The 16470-nt window shown below is 45.2% G+C and overlaps 2 protein-coding genes across 3 annotated transcripts; one reads left to right on the top strand and one right to left on the bottom strand.

The window, feature by feature from the left end:
• Positions 1-6054: 6054 nt before the first annotated feature.
• On the top strand, positions 6055-11601 carry polr1b (RNA polymerase I subunit B). The gene is made up of 15 exons (XM_027277980.1): positions 6055-6231; positions 6656-6823; positions 6940-7086; positions 7177-7309; positions 7431-7567; positions 7654-7877; positions 7985-8156; positions 8292-8451; positions 8532-8813; positions 8914-9047; positions 9227-9397; positions 9534-9690; positions 9794-9990; positions 10070-10320; positions 10424-11601. Exons 1-15 carry the CDS (start codon positions 6055-6057, stop codon positions 11304-11306), a joined length of 3393 nt encoding a protein of 1130 aa, XP_027133781.1. The 3' UTR covers positions 11307-11601.
• Positions 11602-11737: 136 nt separating this feature from the next.
• nanp (N-acetylneuraminic acid phosphatase) lies at positions 11738-14726 on the bottom strand. 2 transcript variants are annotated; one of them, XM_010734597.3, is made up of 2 exons: positions 14612-14726; positions 11738-12705 (listed from the first exon to the last, which is right to left on the bottom strand). In XM_010734597.3, exons 1-2 carry the CDS (start codon positions 14636-14638, stop codon positions 12064-12066), a joined length of 669 nt encoding a protein of 222 aa, XP_010732899.2. In that variant the 5' UTR covers positions 14639-14726; the 3' UTR covers positions 11738-12063. The 2 variants fall into 2 exon arrangements, with proteins under 2 accessions (XP_010732899.2, XP_010732898.2); XM_010734596.3 differs by having other exon boundaries at positions 14529-14720.
• Between the last annotated feature and the right edge of the window lie 1744 nt (positions 14727-16470).

The following is a 16470-nucleotide window of genomic DNA, read 5'->3' as shown; positions in this document are numbered from 1 at the left end:
TCGAAATAAACACTTCAATCAAAAGATTTCCTCATCCTAATAACCTTGCACAAAAAAGAAAGTTGTCTTCTGAAAAATGAGTTACACTTTCTAGCACATTTAATATGTAATAACAGAGTTAGTAGAAATCTGTTACATTTTCCTATATGCCTTTAGTGCACTCAGGAGATATGTCTTGACATTTTACTCAAGTTTTAGATTGGTGTTAAGCAAAAGTATCATATTAACATTTTCAACTTTAAGCTGATACCATACCCAGCTACCCTTCCCAGTGAACTGCAACCAGTGTGGGAACACTGGAAGAACGATCTTGGAAATTTGGAAAAAAATCACCATACCACGCTGCTATGTGCCTTCTGGTTTTGGACAAGTTGTGAAAAATGAACTACACCACTTCTCTGATGCAAGCACACATGGTTATGGCCAGTGTTCGTACCTGAGACAGGTAAATGAAGATGGGAACATTTATTGTGCACTGGTCATGGGAAGGTCCAGAGTAGCACAGTCATCCTAAATGGAGATAAGACACAGACAGATTAAGTTTCTGCAAAATATAACAACATCTGAACTTTTTATTATTTTTTTATTTTTTATTTCTTCATCCTGTTTGGAAAGGGAGGGCGAGTAGATTGGGTTCTATTCTGCAACTACAGCGCTAGTGGTCACGAAATCCTACACACAGATCATTTAAATGGGATTTTGTCCCAAATAAGCTGAGTGTTTTTTTATGTGACACTCCACAAAAAACAAACAAAAAAAATTCACCAGTGTGCCACACAGACCAACTTAAACATCTCCAGACAAACTGATGTCAGGTTTCTGAACTAGGGTGATACTTTTAAGACGACATTTCAAGCACAAGACCACAAACAGTTCACAGTTTTGAACTTCAGTCTATAGAGAATATATGTGGTCAATATACGCTCTTCTCCCGCTTATCCGTTTGAGTCGGGTCGCGGGGGCAGCAGCTTCAGCGGGGAGGCCCAGACTTCCCTCTCCCCGGCCACTTCGTCCAGCACTCCCAGGGGGACCGCAAGGCATTCCCAGGCCAGCCGAGAGACATAGTCCCTCCAGCGTGTCCTGGGTCTTCCCCGGGGCCGCCTCCCGGAGGGACGTGCCCGGAACTTCTCACCAGGGAGACGTCCAGGAGGCATCCTCACGAGATACCCAAGCCACCTTAACTGGCTCCTCTTGATGCGAAGGAGCAGCGGTTCTACTCTGAGCTCCTCACGGATGGCCGAGCTTCTCACCATATCTCTAAGGGAGAGCCCAGCCACCCTGCGAAGGAAGCTCATTTCGGCCGCTTGTATTCGCGATCTCATTCTTTCGGTCACTACCCAAAGCTCGTGACCATAGGTGAGGGTAGGAACGTAGATCGACTGGTAAATCGAGAGCTTCGCCTTTCGGCTCAGCTCCTTCTTCACCACAACAGACTCAGCAGAGTCCGCATCACTGCAGAAGCTGCACCGATCCGCTGGTCGATCTCTCGTTCCATCCTTCCCTCACTCGTGAACAAGACCTAGAGATACTTGAACTCCTCCACTTGAGGCAGGATCTCATCCCCGACCTGGAGGCTGCACTCCACCCTTTTCCGGCTGAGAACCATGGCCTCGGATTTGGAGGTGCTGATTCTCATCCCAGCCACTTCGCACTCGGCTGCAAACCGCTCCAGAGAGAGCTGAAGGTCGCGCTCCGATGAAGCCAACAGGACTAGATCGTCCGCAAAAAGCAGCGACCCAAACCTGAGGCCACCTAACCACAGCCCCTCAACGCCCTGGCTGCGCCTAGAAATTCTGTCCATAAAGGTAATGAACAGAACCGGTGACAAAGGGCAGCCCTGGCCTCCCACGGAAAACAGGTCCGACTTACGGCTGGCAATGCAGACCAAGCTCTGGCACCGAGAGTACAGGGACCGGATAGCCCGTATTAATGGGTCAGGAACCCCATACTCCCGGAGCACCCCCCACAGGGCTCCTCGAGGGACACGGTCGAACGCCTTCTCCAGGTCCACAAAGCACATGTAGACTGGTTGGGCGAACTCCCATGCACCCTCCAGGACCGCGCTAAGGGTATAGAGCTGGTCCACAGTTCCACGACCAGGAAGGAAACCACACTGCTCCTCCTGGATCCGAGGTTCGACAATCTTGCGGACCCTCCTCTCCAGGACCCCCGAAAAGACCTTCCCAGGGAGGCTGAGGAGTGTGATCCCCCTATAGTTGGAGCACACCCTCCGGTCCTCCTTTTTGAAGAGGGGAACCACCACCCCGGTCTGCCAGTCCAGGGGCACTGCCCCTGATGTCCACGCGATGTTGCAGAGACGTGTCAACCAAGACAGCCCCACAACATCCAGAGCCTTGAGATTCAGCCAGACGTTCCCAGCAAACCTGCACAGAACGTTTGGTCCTGCCAGGTCTGATCGCCATCCTCCCCCACCATCGGAGCCAACTCACCACCAGGTGGTGATCAGTTGATAGCTCCGCCCCTTTCTTCACCCGAGTGTCCAAAACATGTGGCCGCAAGTCCGACGACACGACCACATAGTTGATCATCAAAGTGCGACCGAGGGTGTCCTGGTGCTAAGTGCACATATGGACACCCTTATGCTTGAACATGGTGTTCGTTATGGACAGTCCATGACGAACACAGAAGTCCAATAACAGAACACTGCTCGGGTTCAGATCAGGGGGGCCATTCCTCCCAATCACGCCCCTCCAGGTCTCACTGTCGCTGCCCACGTGAGCACTGAAGTCCCCCAGGAGGATGAGGGAGTCCCCAGAGGGAGCGCTCTCCAGCACCCCCTCCAAAGACTCCAGAAAGGGTGGGTACTCTGAATTACCATTTGGTGCATAGGCACAGACAACAGTCAGGACCTGTTCCCCCACCCGAAGGCGAAGGGAGGCTACCCTCTCGTCCACCGGGGTGAACCCCAACGTACAGGCACCGAGCCGGGGGGAAACAAGCATTCCCACCCCCATTCTGCGCCTCTCGCCAGGGGCAACTCCAGAGTGGTAGAGCATCCAACCCCTCTCAAGGAAAGTGGTTCCGGAGCCCGCGCTGTGCGTCGAGGCGAGCCCGACTATATGTAGCCGATACCTCTCAACCTTGTGCACCAGCTCAGGCTCCTTCCCCGCCAGAGAGGTGACGTTCCACGTCCCGAGAGCCATCTAATGCAACCGGGGATCGGACCGTCAGGGTCCCCGCCTCCGACTGCCGCCCAACTCTCTTTGCACGCACTCCCTGTGACCCCTCCCATGGGTGGTGGGTCCATGGGAAGGGGGGCCCATGTCACCCTTTCGGGCTGTGCCCGGCTGGGCCTCCAGGGTGAAGACCCGACCACCAGGCGCTCGCCAATGAGCCCCACCCCCAGGCCTGGCTCCAGGGGGGGCCCCGGTGACCCACGTCCGGGCAATGGAGACCTGACTCCATAGATTTCGATATTCATCAGGGGGAATTGAGCTGCGCTTCGTCTGGTCCCTCACCTAGGACCTGATTGCCTTGGGTGACCCTACCAGGGGCATGAAGCCCCCGACAACATAGCTCCTGGGATGATTGGAACGCGCAAACCCCTCTACCGCGGTAAGGTGGCAGCTCCAGGACATTTTGATTCCGTTTATAAACACAGCTGAAAAGGTGAATCCCACAACAACTCAAAAGAACTCCAAACAGAGGGAGCCATACTGATCTCAGAACAGTTGCTGATTCATTTCTTGTGCCATTTCTGTTGAAACTGTGTGTTGCGATGAAAAATATTTTTATTGACTGAAATCAGGTTTTATCAGTGTGGGAGCTTCAGGAAAATGAGTTTATACTGACCAGCCTCCAACACTGCAGATGTTTTTTTACGTCACCAAATGCTACCTGAGCGCGATGACGTCACATTTTAAAAACTCAAGCCCCCTACGCGCGATAACAGATGCTGCCGGGTGCGGTGGCACGCGCCTGTAATCCAAGCTACCGGGAGGCTGAGGCTGGCGGATCGCTTGAGCTCAGGAGCTCTGAGCTGCAGCGGACTATGTCGATCGGGTGTCCGCACTAAGTTCGGTATCGATATGGTGTTCCTGGGGAAGTCCGGGACCACCAGGTCGTCTAAGGAGGGGTGCACCGGCCCAGGTCGGAAACGGAGCAGGTCAAAGCCCCCGTGCCGCTCAGTAGTGGGATCGCGCCTGTGAATAGACGCTGTAGTGCAGCCTGAGTAACACAGCGGGACCCAGTCTTTTTACACTCCTTGTACTGTTGTACTGGACAACACACACGTTCAACAACAAGCTCTGTCTACGTTCAACAGCTTCATCACTGCTTTTCATTTTCTTGTTGCCATGAAAAACCTCCACAAAGCTCTAGTGTTTGTTTGTCCTACAGCGCCTCAACCTGGAGGAGAGCAGCAATGAGCATCAACCTAACTCAGTCAGTGAAGGAACTAGATCCAGACAAACATTTAAGACTACATGGTTGATTCTACCTTGTGTGTTTTGTCTTGCCATGCCCTCAGTTGGTGAAGGACAACCTGTAGGAGCACTGCCCCCTAAGTATAGGAACCATGACTGTCAGAGTGAATATGAGCCTTCCTGAATACAAACATACCTGTATACAGAGTGTCCACTGTGCTTCATTTCTTTCACATAAATACAATTTTTTTTATTTTTTCATGTTGTATAAAGCACATGTCGTCATGGTCAGGAAAGGTTTAGGGCTCCTAAACAGGGCTCCTGCAGCTCCTGACCTCTCTGCATGTTTATGTGCCTGCTGCCTTCATGTTTCATCATGGAACTGTAAAATAACAATAAATCTCATACAACATTTTGACTCAGGGCCTCTCTAAAAAAACAACAAGTGCCACAGTATTAACACAGGGCCCACTCAGGTGGATGGTCCCAGATCAGTTGACTCACCCTCACATGCACAACAAATGACACTTTAAATTACAGAAGCGATTGCTGCCATGAAAGACAAAAGAAACTGATCCGTTTTCACATTAAAGTGTGTTAAAGTTTCACATTAAACACAACAGGTAGATTATCAGAGTTTAGTCCATGAATCCACCTGAATAGTTTCAGTTTCAGAGACATTTCAGGCTCACTGTGGAGGGCGTAGCATGAAGTGAAGTTTAAACAAACATCACTTGGCTTGTGCTAGTTTTGGATGTGACACAGCACCCTCTCTTATTTGAACTCTGATCTCTCTGGTGGCCTTGGTTACTTGTGACTGACCTGTGTACTTACACTTATTTGTATTTATTACAGTAAAGCTTACAATAAATCACTGTTACTGTATGGGGTGCCGTTTGTAAAGATTTATATTTAACATTTAGATTTAACATCAGATTTAACATTTAGATTTAGATTTAACATTTAGATTTAACATCAGATTTAACATTTAGATTTAGCATTTAGATTTAGATTTAGAATTTAGGTATAACATTTAACATTTGGATTTAAATATTGAAAATATCTCTAAGTTCACAAATATTGTTCTAAGTGACTCTCAAAAATTCAAACCAGTTTTTTAAACATTGTTTTTAGCTAAATGTGACAAAATGTTGCTTTACAAACGGCACCCCATATTACTGTGTCGCCATTTTACTGTGACCCTAAAACAAACTCTCACACAATATGAAAATGTGATTTTTTCCCCCCCTCCTGTGTTGTTTCCATTTGTTCTCCTTTACTTTCCCTAAAAGATTATATAAGATTTACACAGTGTGACTTCCGGGTCAACACAATGTTTATATTCTTGCAGGCACAATCACTGTTCAGGGACCACCTTGTGCTGCCAAGTAGATAAAGTCCATAAAGATCAACATGAGAAAAGTGAACCAACTAAATATAATTTTCACAGTAATCTCATCAACATATTTCAAATCATAGAGAAGTATAATATCATGCAGAGTACACAGTGTGTGGCAGATAAAGCCTAATAACTATCACCACAAGATGGCAGTAGTCAAACAACAAAGACGCAACCTGACAGAAAGCACTTCCCGTGCCAGAGGTTTGCGCTTCCTCTTCCACCATGCACATGTGGTAAACAAGCGTATGTATCTCTGGGAGTGCAAGCATGGACTTTTCAGAGAAGTGGAGTAATGTGCCCAAAGCTCCGAGTCTGAAGAACCTGACAGAGGGAAGCTTCGGCGCCCTGAAGGAGACTCAGCATGCCGCTGTTCAGGATCTGACTAAAGCTCACATCGAGTCCTTTGACCACGCTGTCACTGAGGGGCTCAGCCGGGTGGTGCAGGTCAGTGCAACTTTCTCTGAACAAAGTTAGAAACCATCGTGCATATCACTGATTTAAGATTTCCTAAGAATATGTGTCAGTGGAGCATGAAAACCTCTTTAAAAAAAAAATCAAAACTTCAGCTGCTTGTCTGTAGAGATGTCGTCAGTTGAAAGTAAGTCAAATACAAGTCAGCGTTTTAAAGCGTGCAGTGAAGGAAGCAACTGTTTTTAGCCTTATTTGCTAACCTAGTTATCTATAGTGTCATAGTGCTTATCCATGATAACTTAGGACACCTTGTAGGTAATCAATAATTCTCTAAAACCCAACTTCCATGTACATTTGATGTACTTACACTTGCTTAGGGTCACCTGCAGTCAGTACTTTATCTGCAAAGTCTATCTGCAAAGTGTCTCATGTTTGTGGTGTTACGTGTCTCCTTCAGTCCATCCCTGTGTTGGAGTTCACATTCAGAAAAGACAGGATCAGCCTTGCGTTTGTCGACGCCGCCCTCTGCAGCCCGGTGGTCTCCAAAGGGAGCATTAGCAGGGAGATGAAGGTGTTTCCAGCAGAGTGCAGAGGAAGAAAATGTTCATACAAAGGAAAACTGGTGGTGAGTCTCCAAATTGTGCTAACCTAAAAGATTATAATGGAGGATCTAAACCAAATGTGAGAGTCGTGATGACACTTTGGTCTGCTCTTTTAGCTGCTTGTTTTGTGTCATCTCAGGCAGACGTCACCTGGTCAGTCAATGGTGTTCCCAAAGGCACAATCAAACAGACCTTGGGTCACCTGCCAATCATGGTGAAGTCCAAGCTGTGTAACTTGTATGGCATGTCCCCCAAAGAGCTTGTAGAACACCATGAAGAAGCAGAGGTAATACACATGTCCTCACATGTGACGTGAACATAAATGAATTGGAGGCGAGCATATGTATTAATAAAGTGCAAACTTTAACATTACCAGGAGATGGGAGGTTATTTCATCGTGAATGGAAATGAGAAGGTCATTCGTATGCTGATCATGCCAAGGAGGAACTATCCTATTGCTATGTCCAGGCCAAAGTGGAAGAGCAGGGGGCAGGGATACACTCAGTATGGTAAATATAATCTTTGAGGTTTCTGTGCAAAAACACAGTGAAAGTGTAAAAAGGCTCTCAGTACAACAATAACATCTGCATGACTTTTCAAATCAGTGTCTTCTTCTTGTTCTTCTCACAGGTATTTCCATGCGTTGCGTGAAGGACGAGCACTCCGCCATCAACATGAACCTGCATTATCTGGAAAACGGGACTGTGATGCTGAACTTCGTCTACCAAAAAGAGCTCTTCTTCCTCCCACTAGGCTTTGTGCTCAAGGTAGTAATCAGGTTTTTACTGTATATTACTGTTTTGTTAGCATGTTTCCTGTTAATACAGCTCATTGTCTCTGTGCTGTCCTCCAGGCCCTGGTGGACTTCACAGACTTCCAGATCTACCAGGAGCTAATCAAAGGCCGTGAGGACAACTCCTTCTACAAGAGCTGTGCGTCAGAGATGCTGCGCATTGTCATGGAGGAGGGCTGCACCACCCGCAGCAAGGTGCTCAATTACCTCGGAGAGCGCTTCAGGGTTAAGTTGAACCTTCCCGAGTGGTACACAAACCAGCAATGTGCCAACTTCCTGCTGGAGTAAGTTATTATGACAGATATTTTGAAAACCAACTACCTGACAAGAACGAGACAATGTGTGTTTTGTATTCGGCACATTTAGTAAAAATGAGTCTCTTTCCGACCAGCGAGTGCATCTGTATTCACCTGAAGTCAGACGTGGAGAAGTTCTACCTGCTGTGTCTGATGACCAGGAAGCTGTTTACGTACGCAAAGCAGGAGTGCATGGAGGAAAACCCAGACAGCATCATGTGTCAGGAAGTGCTCACACCTGGTCAGCTCTACCTCATGTTTCTGAAGGTGAGGTCATGAAGTGTAATGATACATTCCTGTTAAAACAGCAGAAATGTACTGGTAGTACACTAAAGAAAAGCATGTTGTTGGTTTTTTCTTAGAAATCACAAGTTGGATTTAACCCCTTCAATATCCCAACAGGAGAAACTTGCTGGCTGGTTGGTGTCTGTGAAGCTGTTATTTGAAAAGAAATGCCACAGACTGAACACTGAAAACGTGATGAAAATATTTAACCTGGGCACTGACCTGACCAGACCCTTTGAATATCTGCTGGCCACTGGGAACCTCAGCTCCAAGTCAGGTATGAGTCCAGTACAAATACATGTTATGTCATAAATATGTTGTTCATCTGCTAAATGTTGTTCCCTCCTCTATCCACAGGTCTTGGCATGCTCCAGAACACAGGCCTGTGCGTGGTAGCTGACAAGCTCAACTTCATCCGGTACCTGTCCCACTTCCGCTGTGTGCACAGAGGGGCAGCATTCGCCAAGATGAGGACCACATCTGTTCGTAAGCTGCTGCCCGAATCCTGGGGATTCCTGTGTCCCGTGCACACTCCTGATGGAGAGCCTTGTGGCCTCATGAATCACATGACAGCCAGCTGTGAGATTGTGGCGAAGTCTTTGCCTACCGTATCTCTGCCTGCTCTGCTATGCTCTCTTGGTGAGTGAGAATACGTTATGGATCAAATGGGGTTCTGTCCTTAAACATTTTCTGACACCAATTGCATAGTACAAATCTTTTTCTGTCTCTGGTGCCTAAGGTGTGACTCCAGTAGATGGCTCCCCTGGCCAAGCTTTTTCAGACTGCTACCCTGTGGTGATGGATGGGGCTGTTGTAGGTTGGGTGGAGGCTGAATTAGCCCCAGCTGTGGCTGACTCACTGCGCAGGTTTAAGGTATGTCAACTGTATAAGATATAAAACGTGATTGATTCCCTTGTTTCATATTTACTAGGACTGCAAATAACAGCTAAAAACTTAATCATAACATCAAAATCTATATTTGTTGCATCTGACTGGCTGCACCTTGCATGCTATATGTTCAGAAAACTGATATTTAAAACAAATCTCTTCAGGTGCTCAAAGAGAAGAAGATCCCTCCCTGGACTGAGATTGTTCTGGTTCCAAAAACAGGCAAGGCCAGCTTGTACCCAGGCCTGTTCCTCTTCAGCACACCCTGTCGTATGGTGCGGCCTGTCCGAAACTTGGCTCTTGGCAAGCAAGAGTTGATTGGCACCTTTGAACAAGTAAGTGTGATCTGATTTTGAAAGGTTCTGTGGTAGTCAATGAGCCCAGTAACCGAAGCACACAACTGTAAAGGTGTATTTGTTTTGCATGTTGGTTGCTGACAACCAATGATCACCTTTTTCAATCTTATTACAGCTTTACATCAATGTGGGCATCTTGGAGGATGAGATCGAGCCAGGAGTGACCACACACCAGGAGCTCTTCCCGCACAGTATGCTCAGCGTGGTGGCTAACTTCATCCCCTACTCAGACCACAACCAGAGTCCTAGGAACATGTACCAGTGTCAGATGGGTAATTCAGTCCTTTTGGATTTTTAGCTGCTGGAGGGCTTTGACCTTGTAGAGTCATGAAGCATTGAGTCAATCTCAGACATCAATCTCATTTTCTTTTTCAGGTAAGCAGACTATGGGTTTCCCCCTGCACTCATTCATGGATCGCTCAGATAACAAGCTGTACCGGCTCCAGACCCCTCAGAGCCCGCTGGTCAGGCCCTACATGTACGACCACTATAACCTGGACAACTACCCCAGCGGCACCAACGCCATCGTGGCTGTTATATCCTATACAGGCTACGACATGGAAGACGCCATGGTGAGCAAAACACAATAGTTAGTCATTTATTCCTCCTGGTAGAAATGGAGTGAAATCCTGACATAGTTTTTCTCGCTAGATTGTGAACAAGTCATCATGGGAGAGAGGCTTTGCCCATGGAAGTATCTACAAGACTGAGCTGGTAGACCTGGCGGATAAGGTGAAGGGAGACAACAGTGTGGTGTTTGGAGCCAAGTCAGATGACCTGAGAGTAAAAGAGAAACTGGACGCCGATGGACTACCACACATTGGATCAACACTTCAGTATGGAGACCCCTTCTACAGCTATATCAACCTCAACACTGGTCAGACCTTTGTCACGTTCTACAAGTAAGCGTCAACATTTTTTTTTCCCCCATCAATTTGTATTTAATTTTGAAGCTAAACTTTTCAATTTATAGTCAGTAATGTGTCTCCTTCTAATTTCCTCCAGGAGCCAGGAGGCCTGTGTTGTTGACAATATAAAGATCTGCAGCAATGACACCGGCTCAGGCCGCTTTAAACGCGTCTGCATCACTGTACGAGTGCCGCGAAACCCCACCATCGGTGACAAGTTTGCCAGCCGCCACGGTCAGAAGGGCATCCTGAGCCGCCTGTGGCCGGCCGAGGACATGCCCTTTACAGAGAGTGGCATGAGTCCTGACATCCTGTTCAACCCCCACGGCTTCCCCTCTCGCATGACCATCGGGATGCTGATTGAAAGCATGGCGGGCAAATCCGGCGCCCTGCACGGCCTGAGCCACGATGCCACGCCCTTCACCTTTTCAGAGGAGAGCTCTGCGCTCGAGTACTTTGGTGAAATGCTCCGGGCAGGTGGCTACAACTACTATGGCACAGAGCGGCTTTACAGTGGGATGAGCGGTCAGGAGCTAGAAGCCGACATCTTCATTGGAGTTGTCTACTACCAGCGGCTACGTCACATGGTCTCTGACAAGTTTCAGGTGAGGACCACAGGAGCACGAGACAAGGTGACCAACCAGCCAGTGGGAGGAAGGAACATCCAGGGAGGAATCCGTTTTGGCGAGATGGAACGAGACGCCCTGCTGGCCCACGGCTCCTCTTTCCTGCTTCACGACCGCCTCTTCAACTGCTCAGACCGGTCGGTGGCTCAGGTGTGCGTTGACTGTGGCAGCCTGCTCTCCCCTCTGTTAGAGAAACCACCACCATCCTGGTCAGCCATGCGTCACCGAAAGACTGTCTGCACTCTGTGTGGTAAAAGTGACTCTATTGACTCGGTGTCTGTTCCTTATGTCTTCCGCTACTTTGTAGCCGAGCTCGCAGCGATGAACATCAAAGTCAAATTAGATGTAAAATGAATTTTGTGGTACCTGAAATGGGTACAACTCAAAAGAAAGTGTCTGTTGTGAAACTGTTGTCCGATGACGCTGCTAAATTAACCATCCTTAAAAAACAGACCACAGTGTGTCAGAAAAGCCACGTGCCAGAGAGGTTTATCATTAAAAGATTATTTTTATTAGCCAAGACTTTGAAAAAATAAACAAGTAGCAGCATGTGATGGAATGAATGTATTGACGTTTGTTAAGGCGTGTGGAAATAAACCCCAAAGGTCTTTTTGTACAGTCAGAGTATTCAATAAAAATGATGCTGTATGACGAATTCAGATCCTTTACTCACTGCTAACTCCATTACAAATAGATCCTGCAGGAAAATAGCCCATGTGACTGATTATTGATGAATCAAAGCATAAGCATTAATGGTTGTAACTGGGCAATAAGGAGAAATGTTGGGAACCATTAGTTTATCTTTTAATAATGACTTTAAGAGTGACTACAGTGGTCAGAGAAATGCAGTGGAGTAAAAACCCAGAACAGGAAAAGTGGAGTAGAAGTATCTTAAAATTGTACAGTACTTAATTATTCACATACTGTGAATAGACAGTTGATTCTCAAGTTTTAATACAGACTGCTGTTGTGTTAGTGTGTAAAATCCGCAGCAGAATGCATAAAACAAGTAAAAAGTGCCCTTGATGACATTCATCTGTTAATATATCCATAATTTAAAATTTCCTCTTAAGTGACAGTCCTCATTTCTTTGTTTCACACAAAGTTGTCATTACTTCAGTTGTTCCAGAATATCTGGCAGGTCCAGTACAGTAGGGATAGTGTAGTCTGGTTTTACTGAACCTTCTGGCACACCGCCTCCTGAACTGGTGATCCAAACAGTAGCCCGTACTCTGGCATTAAAGCCCCCCTGAATATCTGTGTCCAGAGAGTCTCCCACCATAACACAGTCCTGGGCCTCCACACCCAGCATGTTGAAACACAATGTGAAGATGGAGAGGTATGGTTTCTGCTCTGCATGTTCTCCACCGATCACAATGGCATCGAAGAACTCCTCACATCTGACCGCCTCCACTTTCTCTCTCTGAGTCTGAGTTTCCCCGTTGGTCAGCAGCAGCAGCTTGTATGTGCTGCGGAGTTGTTTCAGTAGGGTGCGTATTTCAGGGGAAAGACGGAGAACCTCCAGGCGACTGTTTTTCCACATGTAGTAGCACTGAGCTGCCAGAGTTTGCGAGGAACAGCTGCCCACGGTCTCCTGGATGCTCTCCTCCCAGTGATGCACACGGACCTCATCGATGGATCTGCCAGCTGAGGGGTCAAAACTCTCATGCAGAAGCTTCTGCTTGAACTTGTCACAAATGCTGCTGATAGTGATGTCATCAAGGGCCAGTGTGGTCTTCAAAAGTTCACTAGTCTGTAAAATAAATTCAAACACAACATTTCATTAAACACCTAATTCAGCAGTGATTAGAGGAGATCCATCTCAAACTTGTTTTCCAGGTTTAATGTGCAATAAGACAGTAAGAAGCACGGTGGTAGGCACCATTGAGGACAGTTATTTTGGTGGATCATCAAATATAACCAAAAGGCTGCTGGTTAGATTTTTATAACCAAACCAGGAAAAGTACTTTTCATATACATAAACCTCCTCAAGGACTAAAATCCTGATGGCAGCCCTGGAGAAAGGTGTTCAGATCCCAGATCTAAGTGAAGATAGCAGTACCTCATAGTACAAATTCAGCTGTAAGTAAAAGCCCAGAATGTTGCGGAAATTCCCTCAGAACTGTTAAAAATTAAATCAGGGTCATAAGTGGCATCTAAACAATTTTATACTTCAGGTCCTGAACAGCTGCTTTCATTTATCCTGGCTGACTGCAACTCTCTTCAGGCTGACGTGGGGCAGAGCTGAAAATGATGAGTTCACTTAACTCATTATACTAATATGAATAGAATAAAAATAACAATTTGTATTTTCACTGATCATGTTCCTCATGTAAATTTGCAATGTAAATATAGCTATCAGATAACTGTAGTGGAGGGAAACCTGCAATATTTGTCTCTGAAGAGTTCAGGTAAACTACAAGTAGCTCATATTTGTAATTCAGTACTTTTTTTTATTTTCCACCACTACATGGTCACTTAATCAGAATCAGAAGTACTTTATTAATCCCTGTAAGGAAATAGTTTTTGTTATCGCAGCTCCCAAACGGTAAGAGATAGCAAGAGAAACAGTATTAAGAAAACAAAACTTTAACAATATACCCTATAGAATATTCTATTTTAAACAATATATACACACTATATACACATGTATGAATAGCAGTTAAATAGAACCTGTAACATTAAAAATAAAAAACAAGTGGCAGTGAGGTAACAGTGAGATATGAGATAAATTTAGTTTTGAAATAAATAACAGTTAAGTAGAATCAGTAACAGTAGATAAAAACAGAATGGAGCCGTCATTAATTAACATAAAGTGACACCTGTGCTTTTCCTTATATTTGCTATGAAAAGGTCCATTAATCACAGTTTGTACCACACAGTTCTGAGTGTCCCACCTAGCAGTGTAGTTGATGATTGCAACCCCTTGACTCTTTCTCATTCCCAGCAACATGAAAGAAACGATGGTGGCTGCAAAGTGCGCAAAAAATGTGAAAAACTCTGAAACTGTTTAGTTAACACATAGCCTAGCAGAAGAGGACCTGTAGTGTCTGTAGATATAAAAAGAAAGAAAGAAAGAAAGAAAGAAAGAAAGAAAGAAAGAAAGAAAGAAAGAAAGAAAAACATAAATATTCTTAATTTCAGGTTATATACGCTAATGAAAAGTTAGAGCTCTCTAAATCTGACACACTGGACCTTTAACATTTAACATGAAATGCAGTACTTAAGTAAATGTAGCCTGCTTATGTCACTGTCCACTGTTTCCACAAAGAAACTCTTTAATAAGAGGGAAAAAATATTTATTTTCAGGCTAAATTGGGTTTTTGATTGAACTTAACAGTGACGCCTTTGAAGGCGACACAGCCAATCAGAACTGAGCACAGGTGGAAGTAACCAATCCCGTTCATACCTCCCATTTTAGCCTAATTAACGTCTAACTAAGACTAATAACACTAAATGACATTTATCCACCGGTTATTAGACACTGTCACCAGTAGCCCACGTGCTTTTTGACTTCATTTGGGCGGTTACAAATATGGAGGGTTAACTTTAAATGCTACATGAAGAGTTGATCACCTTTTGCATCGCCACTCCACCTGCGCGACTTGTTTCAATGAGCGTGTTGTCCAAGTCAAATAATATAACCTTCACAGATTTACCGTCCATGGCCGGAGCACCTTGTTCATTCAGCGTTAAAACACGTCGAGGTTTAACTGCGGAAGTCCTGCTGCCGGGTGTGTTGCATGACGGGAGTTGTCGTTGTATGCTATTTTTTTAACACATGCAAGTATCATCCTCTAGAGGGCGCCAATGAATAAAATTAAGTTTGAATTTTAACCAGCAGTTCATAAGCGCTGTGCAATCTGATTTCAGCTGCTCCAGTTATAACAAGTCATTTAAATCAATTAGATTTAAACCTTTTGTTAGTCATTTAAATAAAAAACAAACCACAAATAGTTTAAACTACCTTGCAATAATACAACAAATGTGTGTATGTTGCTGTTTTAAAATACTTTAATGCAATTTACAAAAGCATAGATTTAAATATAGCCCATAGATTTTATATATGGGCTATATTTAAAGAATATATTTAAAGAAACTGTAAAAGTACAATGAAATAATCTAATTAAAGCAATTGTTTTTGTCTGCAGAAATGATCCAGAATGCATAGCTTGCCTTATTTGACCCACTTATTACTTACTTATTTCCATTCTTCACAAATTTTCCATTCGTTGGTGATTTCATTGTGGCCACAGCCTGCTTCTATTACACTGCAAAATTATTTTTAGAAAGTTGGGGAACAATAATCTAAACAAGTGGGAACCAGTGTCAACACTTGCCTAAATATAAATGCCCTACGTGACTATTGACCATTCATATTGCCAGTTTAAACACATATTCCGTGACACGGTCTTTCAAAATCAAAACATACCACAATTCTTATGCAACCTGTCTTTTAACTTGCTCTCTCATATGGCAATGAGCCAGAGGTTCACACGCAACAGTGTGCAGGCCTGTTGCACCACCTAACCCAATCAAAAATCACAACAATCCTTTCTCACATTACCAGAGAGTGTTTGTGTCTTGAAGAGAAACCTGACCTAATTATTTTGGACAATAAACTGCCAAAGATAAACTATAAATCACGTGCTGTTATCTATCAGGGTAAACAACACCTGTTTGGTTGCACGCGAAAAGGAATATGCTTATTGAATGGCATGACATGCAACAAATGAGACCAAAACCACCCTTTTTTATTGCTTAACCTTAAAAGGAAGCAGAACCATAAACAGTGGATGCGTGAAGGATGAACCTACAAGTGTAAAGATGGAATTTCCCCTCTGATGTGGAGGACGAAAGAAGAAAACGACTTCCCTAACAGCCCGTGAGTGATTCTTCCAAGAAAGGGCAGGAATCTGAAGGACCGGTGAGGCCTGGTGTCTTTGTCTGCACGACACAGTTCCTCTTTTATCTCCGTGGGTGGCCGTGGCTGCACATGGTGACACGCTATCTCTGAGCTGGGCAATTATTAAGGGTGTCATTCCACCGAACACCTTATAGCCTCTCCGGAGTGGAAAGATAACACTTCAGTATATTTGATCTGTCTATATTTCCATGAGTTAAAAGTCTTTACGATCGCCTATTATGTTTTTGTAACCCTCCCTTGGTTCTTGATAATAGGAGCGTTCATCTGGGTCAGCTGTGTTTCTGATCTATACGTGCCTTTGTGGGAGTGTATGTGTGTTTGTGAGTTTACAAGGGACAGGTTTGCTCTTCTTTCATGACTAATTCTGGGTCAGGCCTGGTAGGATAAGTGTAAGCCAGAAGGACAGGTGTGTCTCTAGGCCATCAGAGGAGGGAGCCCTTTTACACAGGACTCGGAGGATTCTAGCAGGTAATGACACGTAGTCTAACGAGAACAGTTTCATTAGCGTATTCTGAGCTTTACGTGACACCAGACATGCATAAGAGGAAGATAATGACGATTCCCTCATACATATGCAGCTCATCAGTGTCA

Source organism: Larimichthys crocea, chromosome III (genome assembly GCF_000972845.2).
Source record: "Larimichthys crocea isolate SSNF chromosome III, L_crocea_2.0, whole genome shotgun sequence".
NCBI lineage: Eukaryota > Metazoa > Chordata > Actinopteri > Sciaenidae > Larimichthys > Larimichthys crocea.
The sequence above is the reverse complement of the archived record's forward strand: the minus strand, read 5'-3'. Positions and strand labels throughout refer to the sequence as shown.

Coding starts and splice junctions, on each gene's coding strand:
- nanp (XM_010734596.3), bottom strand. CDS start 14,618: ATGGACGGTAAATCTGTGAAGGTTATATTATTTGACTTGGACAACACG. Junction 12,706..14,528: donor GTGGAGTGGCGATGCAAAAG/GTGATCAACTCT, acceptor TTTATTTTACAG/ACTAGTGAACTTTTGAAGAC.
- polr1b (XM_027277980.1), top strand. CDS start 6,055: ATGGACTTTTCAGAGAAGTGGAGTAATGTGCCCAAAGCTCCGAGTCTG. Junction 7,087..7,176: donor AACACCATGAAGAAGCAGAG/GTAATACACATG, acceptor TAACATTACCAG/GAGATGGGAGGTTATTTCAT. Junction 9,398..9,533: donor TGATTGGCACCTTTGAACAA/GTAAGTGTGATC, acceptor ATCTTATTACAG/CTTTACATCAATGTGGGCAT.